Source organism: Manis javanica, chromosome 6, assembly GCF_040802235.1.
Source record: "Manis javanica isolate MJ-LG chromosome 6, MJ_LKY, whole genome shotgun sequence".
NCBI lineage: Eukaryota > Metazoa > Chordata > Mammalia > Pholidota > Manidae > Manis > Manis javanica.
Window position 1 is genome coordinate 68,334,735 of NC_133161.1, and position 17,215 is coordinate 68,351,949.

The 17,215-nt window shown below is 37.4% G+C and overlaps 1 protein-coding gene across 3 annotated transcripts in view; it reads right to left on the reverse strand.

The window, feature by feature from the left end:
• The window catches only part of ASB4 (ankyrin repeat and SOCS box containing 4), a 65,364-nt gene extending 49,082 nt beyond the window's left edge, over positions 1-16,282 (reverse strand). For 2 of the 3 annotated variants that reach the window (XM_073238806.1, XM_073238807.1), the window contains exons 1-2: positions 15,834-16,281; positions 6,076-6,375 (exon numbers count right to left, since the gene is read on the reverse strand). In XM_073238806.1, the coding sequence (XP_073094907.1) occupies positions 6,076-6,375; positions 15,834-16,020 (487 nt within the window). In that variant the 5' untranslated portion in view covers positions 16,021-16,281. Of the gene's footprint in view, positions 1-6,075; positions 6,376-15,833 lie in introns of all 3 variants that reach the window. The other variant, XR_012132292.1, reaches the window with a different exon arrangement.
• Positions 16,283-17,215: the final 933 nt, after the last annotated feature.

A 17,215-nucleotide genomic window follows, 5' to 3' on the forward strand; every position in this document is an offset into this window, starting at 1 on the left:
GTGGCTGAACTCAGTTACACATTCTAACCATTTGCCCTTCATTTTTTATTGTCTTTCATGCAGATAAACATGTTGTGTAAAAGAATGGAAGTTTCTCCTCTTGCTTTTGCATCTTTCTTTCTCTTTGTGCTGCCAAGGGCCTCCAGGACAGAGCTGAAGAGATGTGCATGCAGCGAACCTGTTTTATTCCTGATTTCAAAGGGAATGCTTCTAAAACCCACCACTGAATAGCCCATCAACTTTCTAAGGCCCTGCTTAAGGCCGATCATCCAGAGTGTGCTGTGATTTTAAATGGGACATGATTTACTGAGCTGGAGAATCTACTACCTGACTGGGTGTTTGCCTGCAAACACATTTTAAGTTCACTCACTCAGAGCAGAATAATTGGAAACAACACTTCTAGAAAAAACAACAACCAAAAGACAAAGCTTGTGAGTCATCCTCTGCCATCTGAGAAAAGAGGGTCTCTGGGCAGATGGAGGTCAAGAATTTCACCACCCATTATTTACTGTTACTATTACCTTCTATGTATGGCAAGGGATTTTGCTATTTTTTTATAGCAATGCATCAATTTTTACAGTGATATTGTTTCCTTTAAAATTAAACTTAATAAGTAATGTCAATTTGAAGAACATATTAAATTCATATTGTACAGGTGGTACTAAGTAAAGTAGATGGGGTAAAAATCCCCAACTTTGCTTGCAAATAACTAGAATGGTCAGATCTGCACTATTACAATGTATAATATAAGAACTGGGAAGATGGAAGGTGATGGGCTTGGTAGAGAGGTGTCTGTCAAGCAGGCATATCTCTTTCCTGACTAAAGTGAAATCCAATGACATCTTCCCTCGCTTACTCTGTTTGCATCATTGAATAGAGACTTTTCAAACGTGCAAGTAACTTGTGTCACTGTCACACCAAGTAGCAGGGGACAGTCTTTAAAAAAGCACAGTCTCCTTTACATTGCCCTCATGCTACATTTTGGTAGGAAACATTTGAATTTTTATGGCTTTCCTACAGTAACAAATTTTCCTCCAACTGTCAGGATTTGCTTCATGCCGAGTAAAGCAAGCCACTTTCATTTTCCTCTTATGAAAGGGAATTGGTCGAAATAATATGCTGCCTTTCAGCCAGCTAAAACTGATCTGACTCTCTTTATTCGTAGGGAAATGCAGGATTCACAGAGTGGACATTTTTACTGAGGTAAATAAGCCCTCTCAACTGATGAGCACTATTATACTAATACCAAAGGAAACAAAGGCCAGAAGATGGGGGGCATTAAGTAGAGAGGCAAACAGAAAAATAGCAGAGAAAAAAAAAATCCAGCATGGGGACAAAGCAGGCTTTGCAACACTGAAAAAATAAGGGAAAATCCTTTAAGAGAAAATTGCATGCAATTTTTTTGGCCTCAATTAGCCTTTTCCACAAAGAGCACTTTTCCACAAATAGCCCATTAAATAGCAAATGAAATTACATCGGTTTTCAGTTGCCATGGCATTGGTTTTTCCTTTAATGGACTTCTCTGGTCCTGAGTTTGTTAGTCTGACTTATTTTTCTTGTCTTTGTGCTTTCTCACCTCCTTCTGTCCAGCCACAAAGTGATGTATGTGACTTCTCCTCAAAATGCCTGCAACATAATCCAAGAGAGAAAAATTCATCCCTCAGTGATCTCTCCAGAGACCAAGAGGGTAAAACTGACCAACGGCAGCATTTCTTTAACTATGAGCATAACAGTTTCCATTTATTAGATGGCAGCAGTTCCATGCAATCCAGGCTCCTGGAGTCATTCCCAGATCAGTCAGAGACCATTTATTGGTCTTACTGACTTACTTCCTATTGTACTGAGTACTTCCTCTGTGCCAAGCACTGTCCATGAGGCTGAAGACATAAAAATGCAAAAGGAAGGATGCAAGATGCTCACAGTCTCATAGAGTTTCCAGACTAAGAGACTTCCAAGCACTTACCTTCTTCTCAATATTTCTCGAGAAGGTTTATGACTACCTTTTAATTGTATGATCTGTTTGTCACACAGACGTTGAACACTTGCTTTCTCTAAATCATCTTTCTTTCTTTATGGCTTCAGCCTTTGATGCCATAGCCCTAAAGAATATGTTATGTGTACCTTTAATCTACCCTTCTTTGACTGTTATCAGCCTCATTCATTCGTGTCAGTTTACAGGCCTCCCTCTAGCCCTTTTCTTCTTCCAATATCCAAGTAGTGTCCCTCTATGCAGAGGAATAAAGAAGATGGACAATAACCACATCCTCTGGGAAAGGCGTGTGGTACGGCATCTGAGGAGTCACAGGGTTGGCAGCCCTCTGTTGGTCTGTGGCTGATGAAGCCACGTGAAAAGGCAATGAGATAAAAGTCAACAATTAAATATATGACATCTTAAATTTATAGAAATTAAAAAAATAAAAAGTCTAAAGTTTAAGTTAATTAAAATAAAAATAAGAACTAAAAAAACAAATATATAAGTGAATGTGAAAGGTGGTCATGGCTGCATGAGGTCAGGTGAGTAGAAAAGCTCTAGCTGATGCCTGCTCCCCTCCACACACCTCTGCATTCCGTCCTTCCTCCCAGGGCAGTCCAGAAGGAGAATAAGCCAGGCTGATTTTTTCCCCTGAATTCTCACAGTTTGAGAAGACCATGGCAGCTTTCAGCTTGTTCTTCTATTCTTCCGCTGTGACCTTTCCGTACCTTCCCCTGTTTCATCAAAATTTTCACCCTTTCTGCTCTCGTTTATTGACAGATGACTGCCTCATACACTCCTGAAGGGGAAAATCTGTTTGATATGAACTCCCTTGTCTTACCACCATCTAATCTCTAAATGCTCTGGCATTTAAAGCCATCTTTTACTTTGGCCCATCAGTTAAAAATGAGGATTTCATCTCATTTCAAGTTCTCTAAGATTTAGACCACTCAGTTTTCCTATCTCATGCATCTCCAACTGTTTCTTTTTCTATAAGTAATTTCCTTCAGCACACAATTTTCCTTACCTCCAACTGCAGATAATACTCTCCTGTGACACCCTACCCCTGACCCTCTTTAGCAGTCATACTATTCTTATGCTCACATTTGCAGACCAACTTCTGTTAAAATTGTCTACATGTGCCATCTCTAGTTTCTAACCTCCCATTCACACCTTATACTGTTCTAATCTGGCTTCTAGTTTTTCTATTAACTCTGTCACTTAAACACTGAACATCTAATTAAACTTCTCCATAGTTATCAATACAGCTGACCACTCCCTCCCTGAACCTACTTCTTTCTTAGTTCCTGTGATAGCAAAAATGCTCTTGGATTATCTCCAGTCTCACTGATCAATCCATTTCACTCTCCTTTATTGTCTCCTCTCCATCCTCCTAACTTCAAACTAGAACAGTTTATCGGGGCTTGGTCCTAATTTCCCTTTTCTCTCTCTACACCCTTTATCCATGTAATTCATTGATTTCCTTGGCTTCAAATACAGTTTATATAGGCCAATGATTCCTACACTTACAGCTTTAGTATGGAGCTCTCTTCTGAAATCTTGATTACTGCCTTTGATGTCTCAAAGAGATCTGAAATTTCCCATCTTTAAAACAGATGTAGGACTCACTGATTTTGAGACTTAATATAAAACTACAGCAATCAAGTAAGAGGGGCATCAGCAAACTATAAATATATAACTCAATGGACCCACCCTATTTGGCCAATTGATTTTTGACAAAGATATTAAGGCAATTCAATGGTGAAAGAATAGCCTTTTCAATAATGATGTTGGAACAAAGGGGCATCTTTATATGAAAAAGATGAAACTCAACCTGTACCTTATACCATCTACAAAAACTAATTCAAAATTAATCAAAGACTTTAATGTTGAACCTGAAATTATAAAACTTCTAGAAGAAATCATAGCAGAAAATCTTTGTTACTTGAGTTAGTCAGAGATTTCTTAGAACACAAAAAGCATAAACCATATGAGATAAAAATTAATAAACTGAATTTATCAAAATTAAGTACTTCTGCTCTTCTAAAGACACTGTTAGGAAAATGAAAAGTCAAAGAATGAATAAAAATATTTAAAACCATGTATCTGATAAAGGACTAGTATCCAGAATATATAAAGAATTCTTACAAATCAATAGTAAGAAAATGACCTATTTATTAAAAAAAGGAGCAAAAGATAAAAACAGATATTTTGCCAAAGTGATTATATAGCTAGCAAATAAATATAGGAAAACATATTCAATATCCTTAGTTATTAGGGGAATTCAAATTAAAATCATAAGATACTATATATATTTATTCCAATACCTAAAATAGATTTTTTTAAATCTGATATTATCAAGTTCTGGAAAGCATGGAGAACAACTGAACTCATTCATTGCTGGTGGGAATGGAAAATGGTACAACCACTTTGAAAAACAGTTTGACAGTTTCTGTAAATTCACCATGTAACCCATTCCCACTTGTGGATATTTATCCAAGAGAAATGAAAACATATCCACCCAAAACCTATATGTAAATGTTTATGTCAGCTTTTTTCAATAATTGCCAAAGACTAGAAACAATCCAAATACCCCTCTACTGGGGAGTGGATAAATTGTGTTACATTTATGTAAGGAATAGTACACAGCAATAAAAAGGTCTAATTTAGACCTAAGTGAGTGTAACCACTTGGGAAAATCTCAAATGCATTATCCTAAGTGGAAGAATCCAAACTTAAAATCTACCTATTGTAAAACTTAATTTATATGACATTCTGAAAAAGACAAAATTATAGGGGAAGAAACCAGATCAGTGGTTCCTGGACATGAGAGTAGAGTAAGGGGATTAACTACAAAGGGCATCAGCCACTTTTGGGGATGATTGTATATGTTTTTTTAAAATAGTGAATTTTATGATGTATACATTATGCCTCTATAAATCTTACTTTTGAATTAACAGTCTTTCCCACATATATGCTTCTTCCTCAACTCTTCTCATCTTAAACATGGCATCCCTATTCACCCATTTTCTAAAGCCAGAAGCTTTGTAGTGTTACTTGGAACTCCCTTTCTCTCTTCATACCCCCCACCCATACCCAAACTATCTCCAAAATATCTAAAATATACTGCAAACCCATTCTCTAATCTTACTGTCCAGTGTGTCCCTTAGGCAATTCACCATCCCTTCTCACCTCTACTTTTGCAACAGCTTCCCTGTTGTTCTTCCTGTTTCCATTCTTGGACTACTCCAAACCAACTTCGGCGTAACTCCAGAACCATGATTTTAAGCGAAAGCTAAACCATGTCATTCATTGCCTTGCTTAAAACTTCAGTTTAGAATACTCCATTTCTAAACCCCATGCCTTGGACCCCAGTGAGCTATATAGTCCTGTGGCACACCCATCTACCCTCTTATCTCTCCCAGCACACCCCACACCCATGATACTCTGGCCACACCGACCTTCCATTTGTTGAAGAGTCTGAGCTTTTTGGTCCATTAGCAACTTTGCACATGATAGTTCCTATACCTAGAATTTTCTTCTTCTTAGCTCCTTTTTGTAATGGCCGGTTCTCTCTCATTCTTATAATTTCAGCTTACCATATCATATCTAGAGAAATCGCTATATATTTTATAACAGTTCACTCCTGACATGCTCTTTCATAACACCTTGTTTTGCTCTTTTCCCAATTTACAATGATACATTTATGAACTTATTTTTCTAATAATTGTCTCCTCTATTAGAATATAAGCTCCTTTAGGGTGAAAACTATTTTCTCTTTTCACTTAGCACATTACCTGACATGATATAGGAGCCAAATAAATATTTGTTTAATTAAGTGTTCAAATTAATGAGCCTCTTATGATTATAAAATTATAAAATTTCAATGTGATCACCACTGAATGACCTGGGAAAACATCTATATATACAGTGACATAGTTATAGAGTTATATAACTCTTTATATATACATAAATGTATATATACGTGTATTTTTTAGGGCCCCTGAACAGGGCTTACACTGTCTGTACTAGGTAAAAATCATCAAGTTTCAAAACCATGAGTGTACAGGTAGATGCCGATGTCTGCCACCAGAAAGTCTTACCTCTCCAAACCAATTGCTTGGCACAGAGAATGGAGCTTGGAGTTGTACAGAAGTGTAAAGCTGTGTGTCCACTTAAGGAGAAGCAGTTGAGCTTGGCTCCATGGTCACAGAGGATCTTAACACAGTCCAAGTTGGCCATTTCACAAGCTACATGCAGAGGAGTTTTCCCGTTGGGTCTACAGTTGATTGTAGCATTGTGGTCCAGTAGCACCAGAAGACATTCCACGTGATTGAACAAGACAGAGAGATGCAGACCCGTTGCCCAGGAAGACTTCAATTTGTAACTAGGCAACCAATAACCTTAAAAAAAAAAGGAAAATAGTTCAACTTCTTAGCCAAGGATTTCTCCCTGTTTTACAAAGTATTTTACTTTGGTGGCATTTATAAAATTGAAAAGGAGATGATTCAAAAGCTGTAAACTAGTAGCTGATGGATCTGCAAATGTTTAGTTTAGTAGCATATTTGGACATAGTTAAGCAAGACAGGCAGTCTCAAGTTCTCACTGTACCCACTGTTCTCTGTTGGCTTATTCCTTTATTTTCTTTACGTCCCTGGTTCTCCAAGGCATTTGAGTTTGAGACCTGCATTTTGTGATTGCATTTTATCTTACATAGTGATTTCCATGAGACTCTTATTAAACAATTTTTTAACTTCCAATACTGTCTTGAATGATTCCAAAGCCGTTGGTTACAAGCTTATCTTTTTATTCCATCACAGTTCTTTTCCCCTATAGTTGTTACTCTGTCAAAGTATGAATATATTTGATGTCCTTAAAAATTTGTCATTTGCTTGCCTGATGGTCTAAATAATAACTCTTTCCAAAGAAGATTAAAGGCAACTCATAAATTTTACACAATACAGGATTTTTTAATGATCTAGAAAATATGGTCAAAGAAAAAAATAAAATAGGAAAATAAAAAGAGGTCAAGGGTAAGATAGGTACCATAAAGTATAAACTGTGTCCTGTACACTAGAACCACATTACAAATTTGCCTTTGAACTTCCTAACAGCCAAAATAAATAGGAAAATATTTTGTGCCGCACAATCAATTATGTCCACAAACTATACACACATTAATTAGTCAGGAGTATAATTGTTCCTAGAACTGAGATCCTAGATAAAATTATCCCATTAGTTATTGGAAATGCACACTCTCTCTCTCTCCTCTCCTTTTTCCGTCTGACCTCGGACTCTAAATACTGAGCTAGTCCTCTTTATCCAAGTCTCCAACGATTGCCGTATTTGATAAGCTATAACAAAGATAACTTTATAAATCTTCTTTCAATGTGAGTACGTACAACCATGGCATTAAGTTCACTATGAGTGGGTAATGGACTAGAGGAACAGAAATATGAAATATTTGTGGCAAGATAAAGATGTAGTGATAGCTCAACAGCTTAGAAGAAACTCCAGGGCTGAAACAACAAAGCAAATTTTAACATGAATAGATCAGAAGTTTGCTTTTAGGTTATAAAAATTCCACTATACAAGTACAAGGTAAGCAGAATACGGTTTAATAGTAATTTATTTGAGAAAAGACCTAGGTATTTGAATTAGCATTAATCTCAAAAAGAGCCAACAGTGGGATGGAGCTGCCAAAAAACTAATACAATCTTAAGCTGCATTAATACAAGTGCGGTGCCCAGAACAAGAGATGTCAAAGTTACATTCTTCACTGATCAGATGAGGTCAGAATAAATCTAGGATATTGTAAATACTTCTGGGCACAGATGATGAGCAGCTGGAGGACACTCAGAGGATGATAACCACATGGGCCTGGTGATCAGGTATTCAAAGTTTCTCATTTTAGTGGAAAACACTCCATATGCGCCACTCTTAGATATAAGAGTAATCACTCACGTGAAATGCCCTATATTGGTCCCTGTATTGCACAATTCCCAGGAACACCATTTGCACTGAACCCTTTGTGAAGAGTAAGAAGTTCCTGGGAGTTAGGAATCCTGTCAACCTGCCTATGGACAAAAACATGTACTACACTACAGCTTTGTTCTAATGGTTAATGATTGGAACAACCATAGTCTTCATCAATAGGCTGTTTAAATAAATAATGGTACATCCATATAATTGAATACCAGGCAGCCATTATAAAGAAAGAGGTAATTCTATGTATACTGATATGGAAAAGTCTCAAGATGTATTAGTGAGCAAGAGAAGCAGGGAGCTGAACAGTGTGCATAAAATGTTATCATAATATGCAAATATATTTATATACAGTTTAAAATAAGAAACTGATTGCAATGGTTGGCTTCAAGAACTGAAAACTGGGGACAGGGACATAGATATATCCTTGAATGCTCCCTTTGAGGTTTTAAATTTAGTACTTTGTCCAAGTATTACTATTTATAAAAATAAGTAAAATTAAAATAAACTCTTGTCCCTGACCATGGGGGAAAAAATGAAGAGGTCTTTTATAGTGTCACACACAGTGCTGATTAATCTGGAGGGAATGAATGAGTCTATATTTAGCTATGTACATTGAATCTGTCTTCCAAGAAGAGCTTTTAAGCTATATTATTTGCAACCTGCTTTTGAAAATGAATGCATCACATTAACACCAATAATTAATCAGTCATTTAAGTACTCAAATTTCTTCAACGAGTCATTTGCAAAGACAATCTCTTCTGTCTTGGAAAGAAGTTGCTTCCAGATCTGTGTGTTCTGCCTGACGATTAGCAGCAAAGATTTGGCAGCTCTGTGCAGCAACTGATTGGAAACTCATGTCTGCCTCTGCAATGGCAAGAAAAATGATCTTGGAAAGGAAGCGGTAGAGAGCTGATTAAGAAAACACCATCTTGATGTAAAATCAAAGAAACACAGAATGCTAGCGCTGTAGGGAAGATTATCCAGTCCAAGCCTTCCATTTTCCAGATGAGAAAACTCCCACTTTCTTAGTCTGCAAGAGCACTAAGTCGCCTGCCTCAGTCCCAGGCTAACGAACTCAGGATATCTGCAGTGCGGGGTTTCCTTCTGTCTTTGGCTTTGTGGAAGCAGAGAAGGTTTAGCACCAGGCCTGTTTCACAAATCATGAGGAAGGAAAGAAGACCCCCAATTCATCTATAATATGTCACATCTCTGATATGGAAATGCAGTTGCTTGTTGATTTTTTTCTTCCTTCCAAATTCCTAGCAGCATCTGGAGACTCTATTCTGCCCGTTCATTACATGAATGAGTCATCCTCTGCCTCCAGTCAGCTCCGCCTGCGTCTCCTAGAATCACAATCATTAAACGGTAAATGGAGCTCGGAGACCGCCAGGTTGTGGAATTCAGCCAACTGCCTGAATGGAGCTGTGCCTACCCCTCCCCTCTCCTCAATGAGAACGCACGTAGGTAGGTGGCAATCGGATACCTCAGCTGGCGTCCCTAGGAGCTGAGTGAGAAGTAGGAAGAGGACAGATCGTCGCCTCTGGATCAGGGTCTACGCAAGTGTACCTTGACTCTATGCTGCGGACCTTTGGAGGTGGTGTCGGGGGAGGGGCTCCTGGATAATGCAGCCCTGGGCACATCAGGAAAGCCTGCTGTAGAGAAAGGAGCAGCCCGCAGCAGAGAGGTCGCCCACCTTAGAAGGAGGCCGCTGCTACAGGTCACTTTGTACCAGGTGTGGAAAGGTCACCTGCTCCTCGCTGAGGACCAAACCCGAGGTGAAGCCATCCTCAAAGCTCACTGGGATGCAGTGCCCGTTAACATGCTTGTGCACTTGTTGACATGTCAAGATATCAGAATTTGTCCCCCAAAATATAACCACCAACAGTCATAGCATGGCAGAAATACAGTTAACTAATCAAGCAGATTCACTTTTTACTCTCTCTTCTTTCCAAGGCAGAAATGTCCTAGGACTCAGAAACTAGAATGTGATTTATTCTCAGCATTTGCCTTTCCAAGGGCCCCCTCTGCGCACCTCTGCAGATGCCAGGCTGCCCCTTGACTGTGTGCTCAAACTACACAAAGGACAGGGGTGGAGCAAAGCCCTTGCGGGGCGGGCGAAGAAGCCTCTGCCTCCTGCTCCCATAAACCCCTTGCATTCTCGCCCCTGGTGCGCAGTCTGTGTGCTGGGCCGGTTCTTTGCAGGAGAGCCCTGCTGGAGCAAGGAGCTTCACTGAGAAGAGAAGAAAACACTGATTCTTTCTCTTATGCAAAAATCCCACAGAAAACTCAAATAGAGGCCATGCCCATGTGGATTTACAGTACCTACAGTTACTTTTTACCTTCCCTAGATCATGACACATAATCTGTTAATATACTTTCCCCTTTGTAACATTGTAGATTATCAGCATGCAGGTGATTTAGAGGGTATCTTAGCAAAGTCTCCACTTTACAGATGAGGAATAAATATCTTGTAGAGGTTAAGTAGCATCAAGTGCCCATGCTTACGGAACTAGTACTGACAGAGGTCAACTCAAATACTGGTCTCCCCAAATCTTTATAGAACCATCAGTGATCTGAAAGCTACATACCATTCACTTCCAACCCAGTATCACTGGTAGACAAAAGTTCTAAAGGGATTTTGGAAGTTTTAAGCTCACAAAAATATGCAGACAAATCCTCTGTGTGTGTGTGTGTATGTGTGTGTGTGTGTGTGTGTGTGTGTGCGCGTGTGTATGTTCAGCTTAAAACTGAAATCAAAGAAATGTACCGGGTAGAAATGTACTGAGCCTCTTGGCTCAGGAAATAAGGTAAGGAGCAAGGTGTTTGGGCATCTTTTGGAAGAGAGGATTGATTCTGCTTCAGCATTCAGGGGGCAGACAAGTCTCTGGGAAACCTTCAGCTAAACTTCGGCTCCACAACAGTTATCAGCTATAGCGTTGTCTGAGTCCAAAAACCCCACACACGAGAAGCCTCTGTTATCACAGCCAAAGGTTACACACACAGCTCATGGCTGGATGAGCAGACATTTGCTCTGCCCATGTCCACGTATTTACATAGTTCTGAAGGATTATAGACGGAAGCACAATTCTTGGCTATTTTTTAATAGCTAATATTTTCAGGATAAATCTCAGACGTTCCCCAAGAGAGGGGGAGAAAAGTAAGTTTGAAATGTAAAATTTAAAAGAGAAAAGTTTGAACATCAAGGAAGGAGAAAGAACCCTAGTTAATTGAAAAGCAGGAGAGTGAATGTCTGGCAAAGAGAAAAATGAAGTGATAAAAGAGATTATGCATTAAGAGAGTAGAAAAAAGAGCTTTCAAGATATTTGGATGGCAGTTGCTACTTGGTAAAGTAGACAGAGTACCTGCCAGAAAGTTTCCCAGTGGAATCACTCTTTGGTTATTTTAATTAAAAATATGACTACCCACCAAAGAACTTGTGGCTGTGGGCCATAAACGAAGTCCTTAAAGTGCATTACACTGATTAATTAAAAAGACTCTGATCAACCTTGGTGATGAGGGAATTTCATACCAAAGAGATAAGTATGATATTCTGCCTTATCATGAATGAGCCAAGTCTCATATATTTGAGAGAGAAGTGAAATGTGTGGCTGGACAAACCTTTGGAAAGAGCTGTTTGGATGTTCATGTTTCCAGTATGGAAATCCCTAGTGAGAACCAATATGACAGCTTTGAGTTTTCTTGGAGTCCCTGCTTTCACTCTCAATACTGTATGCTTGGCCCACAATAAACTTCATGTCATTGATGTCACTCGACTATTCAGCTACTTACTGAATTTGGCATTTAAAGAGTTGCTCATGTATTTAACTTTTCTTCATGTCATTCCCATTTTAAAGGAGTCATCTGCTGGATGTAATTTTGTTTACTTGTTTTTGCCTTTAAAAGACCACATCTCTGTCATTCTCTAGGAAATATCTTAACTGCCAACCAGAAGGTTTTTAATGGTTGTTTTACAAAGTTTGGGAGGAGACTTTTCTTAATTTATGAAACATGATATTATCTAAAGGTTTTATTATGCGGTTGAAGATAACTTGAAAAATAAAATGAGATCTCTCTAACTTTAAGAATCATTATTGGGTGCTGCAGCTAGGCAGGAACCTGAACTCTGGAAGCTGGCTTCTAAATCTGTTCTCTGTCCCATGGGTAAGAGAAGCTACTCAGTGATATTGGGAAGTAAAAATGAATTTCAGATGCTTTGTTTTGCCTTACTCACAAAATCCACATTTCATATTTTCTTAGGCGGTCAGTGTTCTACTATTGGTGTACTGATTTAGGGGAGCAATGTTTAGATCCCAAGTTGATTTATTCACTAACAGAGTTCTGAGTTGCCTTTCCAAAAACTGTAAACTGACTTTTATACAGACTTAGACATACAATATTTAGGGAAAAGATGTGGTCACTTTTTGAAATCCTATGAGAAACACTGAAATGTCCAGAAAGAAATAGAAATGGTTAGATAATAATCATACTACTGTTGATCTTGCTCAGGACAATCAGATGTTGAATATAGATTATGTTATTAATTATACAAGCAAATTTAAAGGTAACATGGTATCTGTTACTAGGTTTTACACAGTGTTGCTTATTAAACTAAAAATAGCTGAAACCTGAAAATTCCCATACTTTAAAAGTATACATGTAGTCATTTGCAACAACATGGACGGAGCTAGAGGGTATTATGCTCAGAGAAGTAAGTCAGGCAGATAAAGACAAATAGCAAATGATTTCCCTCATTTGAGGAGTATAAAAACAAAGCAAAACTGAAGGAACAAAACAGCAGCAGACTCACAGACTCCAAGAGACTAGCGGTTACCAAAGGGGAGGGGTAGAGGAGGGTGGGTGGGAAGGGAGGGAGAAGGGGATTGAGGGGTATTGTGATTAGCACACCTGGTGTGTATTTAGGGTCATGGAGAAGACAGTGTATCACAGAGAAGACAAGTAGTGACTCTGTGGCATCTTACTACACTGCTGGACAGTGACAGCAATGGGGTATGGGGGGAACTTGATAATATGGGTGAATGTAGCAACCATATTGTTTTTCTTGTGAAACCTTCATAAGAGTGTATATAAATGATACCTTAATATATATATATATTTATGTGTGTGTGTATATATATGTATATATATATACACACACACACAAATATATTCACCCAGATGTACCATCGGCAAGTTTGGGAATTATTTTAAGTGAATATAACAGAAACTAAGCAAATGAAAGAACAATATATTTATATACTCCAGGAAAAATAAAAAGTTGTTTCAAGAAAGAAAATAAAAGTATACACATAGTGTTCTGTTTCATCATCTGGATGCTGGTTACATAGGTTTGTTATTTTGTGAAAATTAAGCTGCACATTTATGATTTGTACACTTTTCTATATACAGCTTTTCAGAAGTGCTTTAAAAACATAAAAACTGCTGCACAGCAACTCAACATCCATGAAGTCTGCTGTGATTTCATAAAGTGTCACAAAGTTTAATTCAGACACGTAGCCTTCAAGGCCACATAGAAAAGGGTCTCATTCCTTAGAATTATTCAGAAACTAACTCTAACTAACTAAATAACTAATCAACCAGCCAGTGTCACCTCCTCAGCTCTACACTGTTTCTTGAGAATTACTTTGTGACTTAAGAAATTGATATAACCACTTAGATCTACTGCACTTAGCTAGCAACTAGAATTTTATTTATCACCTCCATCCTTGACTGAACTCTTAAAATCTTGATAATTAGGCTGGAAGACATGCAAAAAATTTGAAGAAACTAAAGGAAGATGAGGATTAATCTGGGTTTAAGACTGAAAGAGATTCTTAATCCCATATTCATATTAAACAGAGAGTAAGTATATTTCTTTCTACACACACACAAATTTCCTGCATAAACCCTAAAGATATGACTACAAATCCTATTATTTCTGTGCATACATCCACCTAGCATGGTAAGAATATGGAACTGTTCCTTTTCTTTTCCTTTTCCAGAGAGTATAATTTGCTGTCTTCCTAATGGAAAGACACATCCCCCAGTTCTAACACTAGGAAAACACCCATAGTGTGAATGAAAATTTTGCTCCATGAGGATCATAAAAGAGAGTTCATATTGATAGAAAGAATTTAAAATGCAGTTTCTTCTCATTCAGGGGTGATGACACCACTGGATCGAGAAGAAACCACATCCATCTCCCCTCGAGCTTGCTCCTAAAACTTTCTTTCTCACAACTTCAGAACCTTTGCATAATCTGTGCGATTTTATGTGCTCAGAAGTTAGAAAGAAAGAGAAAAATAGAGAAAGAGAAAAAGACAGAAAGACAAGAAAGAAAGAAAGAAAGAAAGAAAGAAAGAAAGAAAGGAAGGAAGGAAGGAAGGAAGGAAGGAAGGAAGGAAGGAAGGAAGGAAGGAAGGAAGGAAGGAAGGAAGGAAGGAAGGAAGGAAGAAAAAGAAAAAGAAAAAGAAAAAGGAAGGGAGGAAAGGAAGGAAGAAAGGGAAAAAGAAAAAGAAAAAGAAAGAAAGAAAAAGAAGAAAAGGCAGTCTCCACAATTCAGTCGAATAAATGGCCCACTGACTTGGATCTGAGTTATTTTACATTGGGCACAAAGTTTAAAAAAAAATAAAATAATGCATTTACCACTCAGATATTCACTCACTGAGCAAATCTATAAGATGAAAGTAATAGTATATATACTCTTTCTTTTTTAACAGAGCCCGGCATCAACTACTTTTTTGAAAAGCAGCACTCTTCTTTATCTTCCAGTCAAAACAGCAAAGCCAATGTATTATAAGTCCTCAAGTAAAAATCATAAGCACAGTAACTGGTCTTAATACTCTAGCCTTCAGAACTGACAATCAAAGTATAGTAAATTAATGCAGAAGTATATGCCATTAGCCTTAGTTCCTGAAAATTGATGGCACGATGATTTTATATATGAATGGAAAGTATTTTAACATGAACAAAGCACTACTCTCTGTCTAAATGCTGTACACACGACCTTATTATCTATTTTGTTTAAACAGAGGCAGTTGAACATGGTGTTTGTTTGCAGTCCGCTCACCAGATGGCCTCGCTGCTCAAGGTCGCCCATTAACTAGCTGATTTGGGAAATCAGAATCTGAGGCTTCCGATTTATTAAGCATGGGTTCCAGAAAATCCCTTGATTTGAAAGACTCTTTCCTAATTTTTGTTATCTTAGTTCTTATAAGGCAGGTATTCTGTGTTAAGTATATCTACAATTTTGATCTATTACTGTAGTCAAGGAAAATAGTTAACTTTTTGGGTTTGTCTGCTTCTAGCTTTTGTGCCTGAACTGAAAACTCATTTAAAAAAATGAGGACTATCAAGGTGTATTAAGACAGATTTACTCATTCACTAACGCTCCAGACGGGAGCAAAAAAAAAAAAAAATCATCTTTTTTCCAATCCTCTAGATGAACATAGAGATGATATATCTTTAAGTGGCAATGTTAACAGAGTTAGCAGCCTGTCCCCAAGCTAGTCACAATGTCTCAATTCAGTCTGTTCAGCCATAACCTAGAGATGTTTTCTTTATTCTACATCATTATAGGCAGAAGAAAAGTTAGAAATAGAAGAAAAGCACATTACTAAATATGGTTGTCCAGGATTTCAAATTCCAAACATAGGGATAGGGAAGGAAAGAAAAAAAAAAGGAGAAGAAAAGAAAGAACATACATGTGTATCAGCCCATCATGCGGTCCCATTTAAAAAGAAAGAAAAAAATTAAGTTCGAAATACATTTAAAATATATACTTAATAAGAGCTACTGGTTTAGAGTGGTAATGGACAGTGTGCATTAAAAAAGTCCATTTTTTATCAATCCTACAATTAACACTTATAATTTTTACCTTGTTTATAAGATGCCAAAACCATATTCTCATCTTCAACTTCAAAAACTGTGTCCACATCTATTTGCCTTTGAATTAAAATGTCCTTCAATTTTCCGAAGTCATTTGACTTTAAAGCTTCAAGGAAATTTCTCTTAAGTAACTTGGCAGCCGCAGACTTAGTGACCGGGGTGTCATCGTCGTCCATACTTTCCCTCCCTCTGGAAGCTGTGTTGGGATTTATCAGGAGAGCAGCACTAAGCGAACGGGCACATGCTGGATAGCCCACAAACTGCCGGCTAATTTTATCCCAAAGTTATGCTGATCCGGTCTATTTATATAGGGATCATTTCAAACTTCAAAATATCCTTCTTGGCTGCCACTGCATTTTCAGGTCCTTTGGTTCTCTAACTGATTCATTGACTAATATATCGTGTCATATGAAGGATAACCCTCGCGATACACTTCAGAGAAAGAAATGTCGCTATTGCTTCTTGTATGATCAAAGTAATTGTGTAAAATTTAAAAGCTCTTAATGGTTTTTTTTTTCCTCAATGAAAACATCTGGTGTCCAACTGGAGGTCTAGTGTCTTGCTCTGATTAATCAACAGCCAAAAATAAAAAGTTATTACAGTCGCTTATACACGTGCTTCTGAAAACATGTAATAATTTTGTAATGTGAGCCTGTAAAATCAAGCATAGTCATTCACATTTGAAAACAAACAGGTTTTCAAGTGACCCAGACTCGAAAAACTTCAATGTCATGAAAGAAAGTGGGGTGGAATGACGGTGGCTAGGGACTGTTTTAGGTATAAAGAGACTAAAGTGACAAATAGCTAAATACAATGAATGAACTTTATTTAATCCAGCATTTTTCAAAAAATCAGAAAAGACTATATAGGGACTAATTGGGGAAATAAGAATAAATATATATATATATATTAAACTTGATAATATGGAATTACTGTCAATTTTTAAAGGTGTAGTAAATGTATTGTGGTTCTGTAGAAGAATATTCTTTATCTTAATAGATGAATTAAGGGGTAAATTGTCATGATGTTTAAGACTTCTTTATAAATAGTTCATTTAAAAAAAACCCAAAATGTCTATATATGCACATATATGTAGATATATACAAGTGTGTGTGTGTAAATAGAGACAGAAAGAAAAAGTAAATGTGACAAAAGTTAAAAGCTGGAAACTCTAATAAAGGATCTAAGGGTATCCATTAAGTTATTCTCTCAGCTTTTCTGTAAGTCTGATTTTCTCAAATAAAAAGTTAGAGAAAAATTAATACTCAATTTTTAAATTTATAAATAGTAAAAATTAGAAAAATGATCATAATAAATATTAATCTGGATGCAAAGAAATCACATTGCTGGTGGGAGTATATTGTTAGTAGA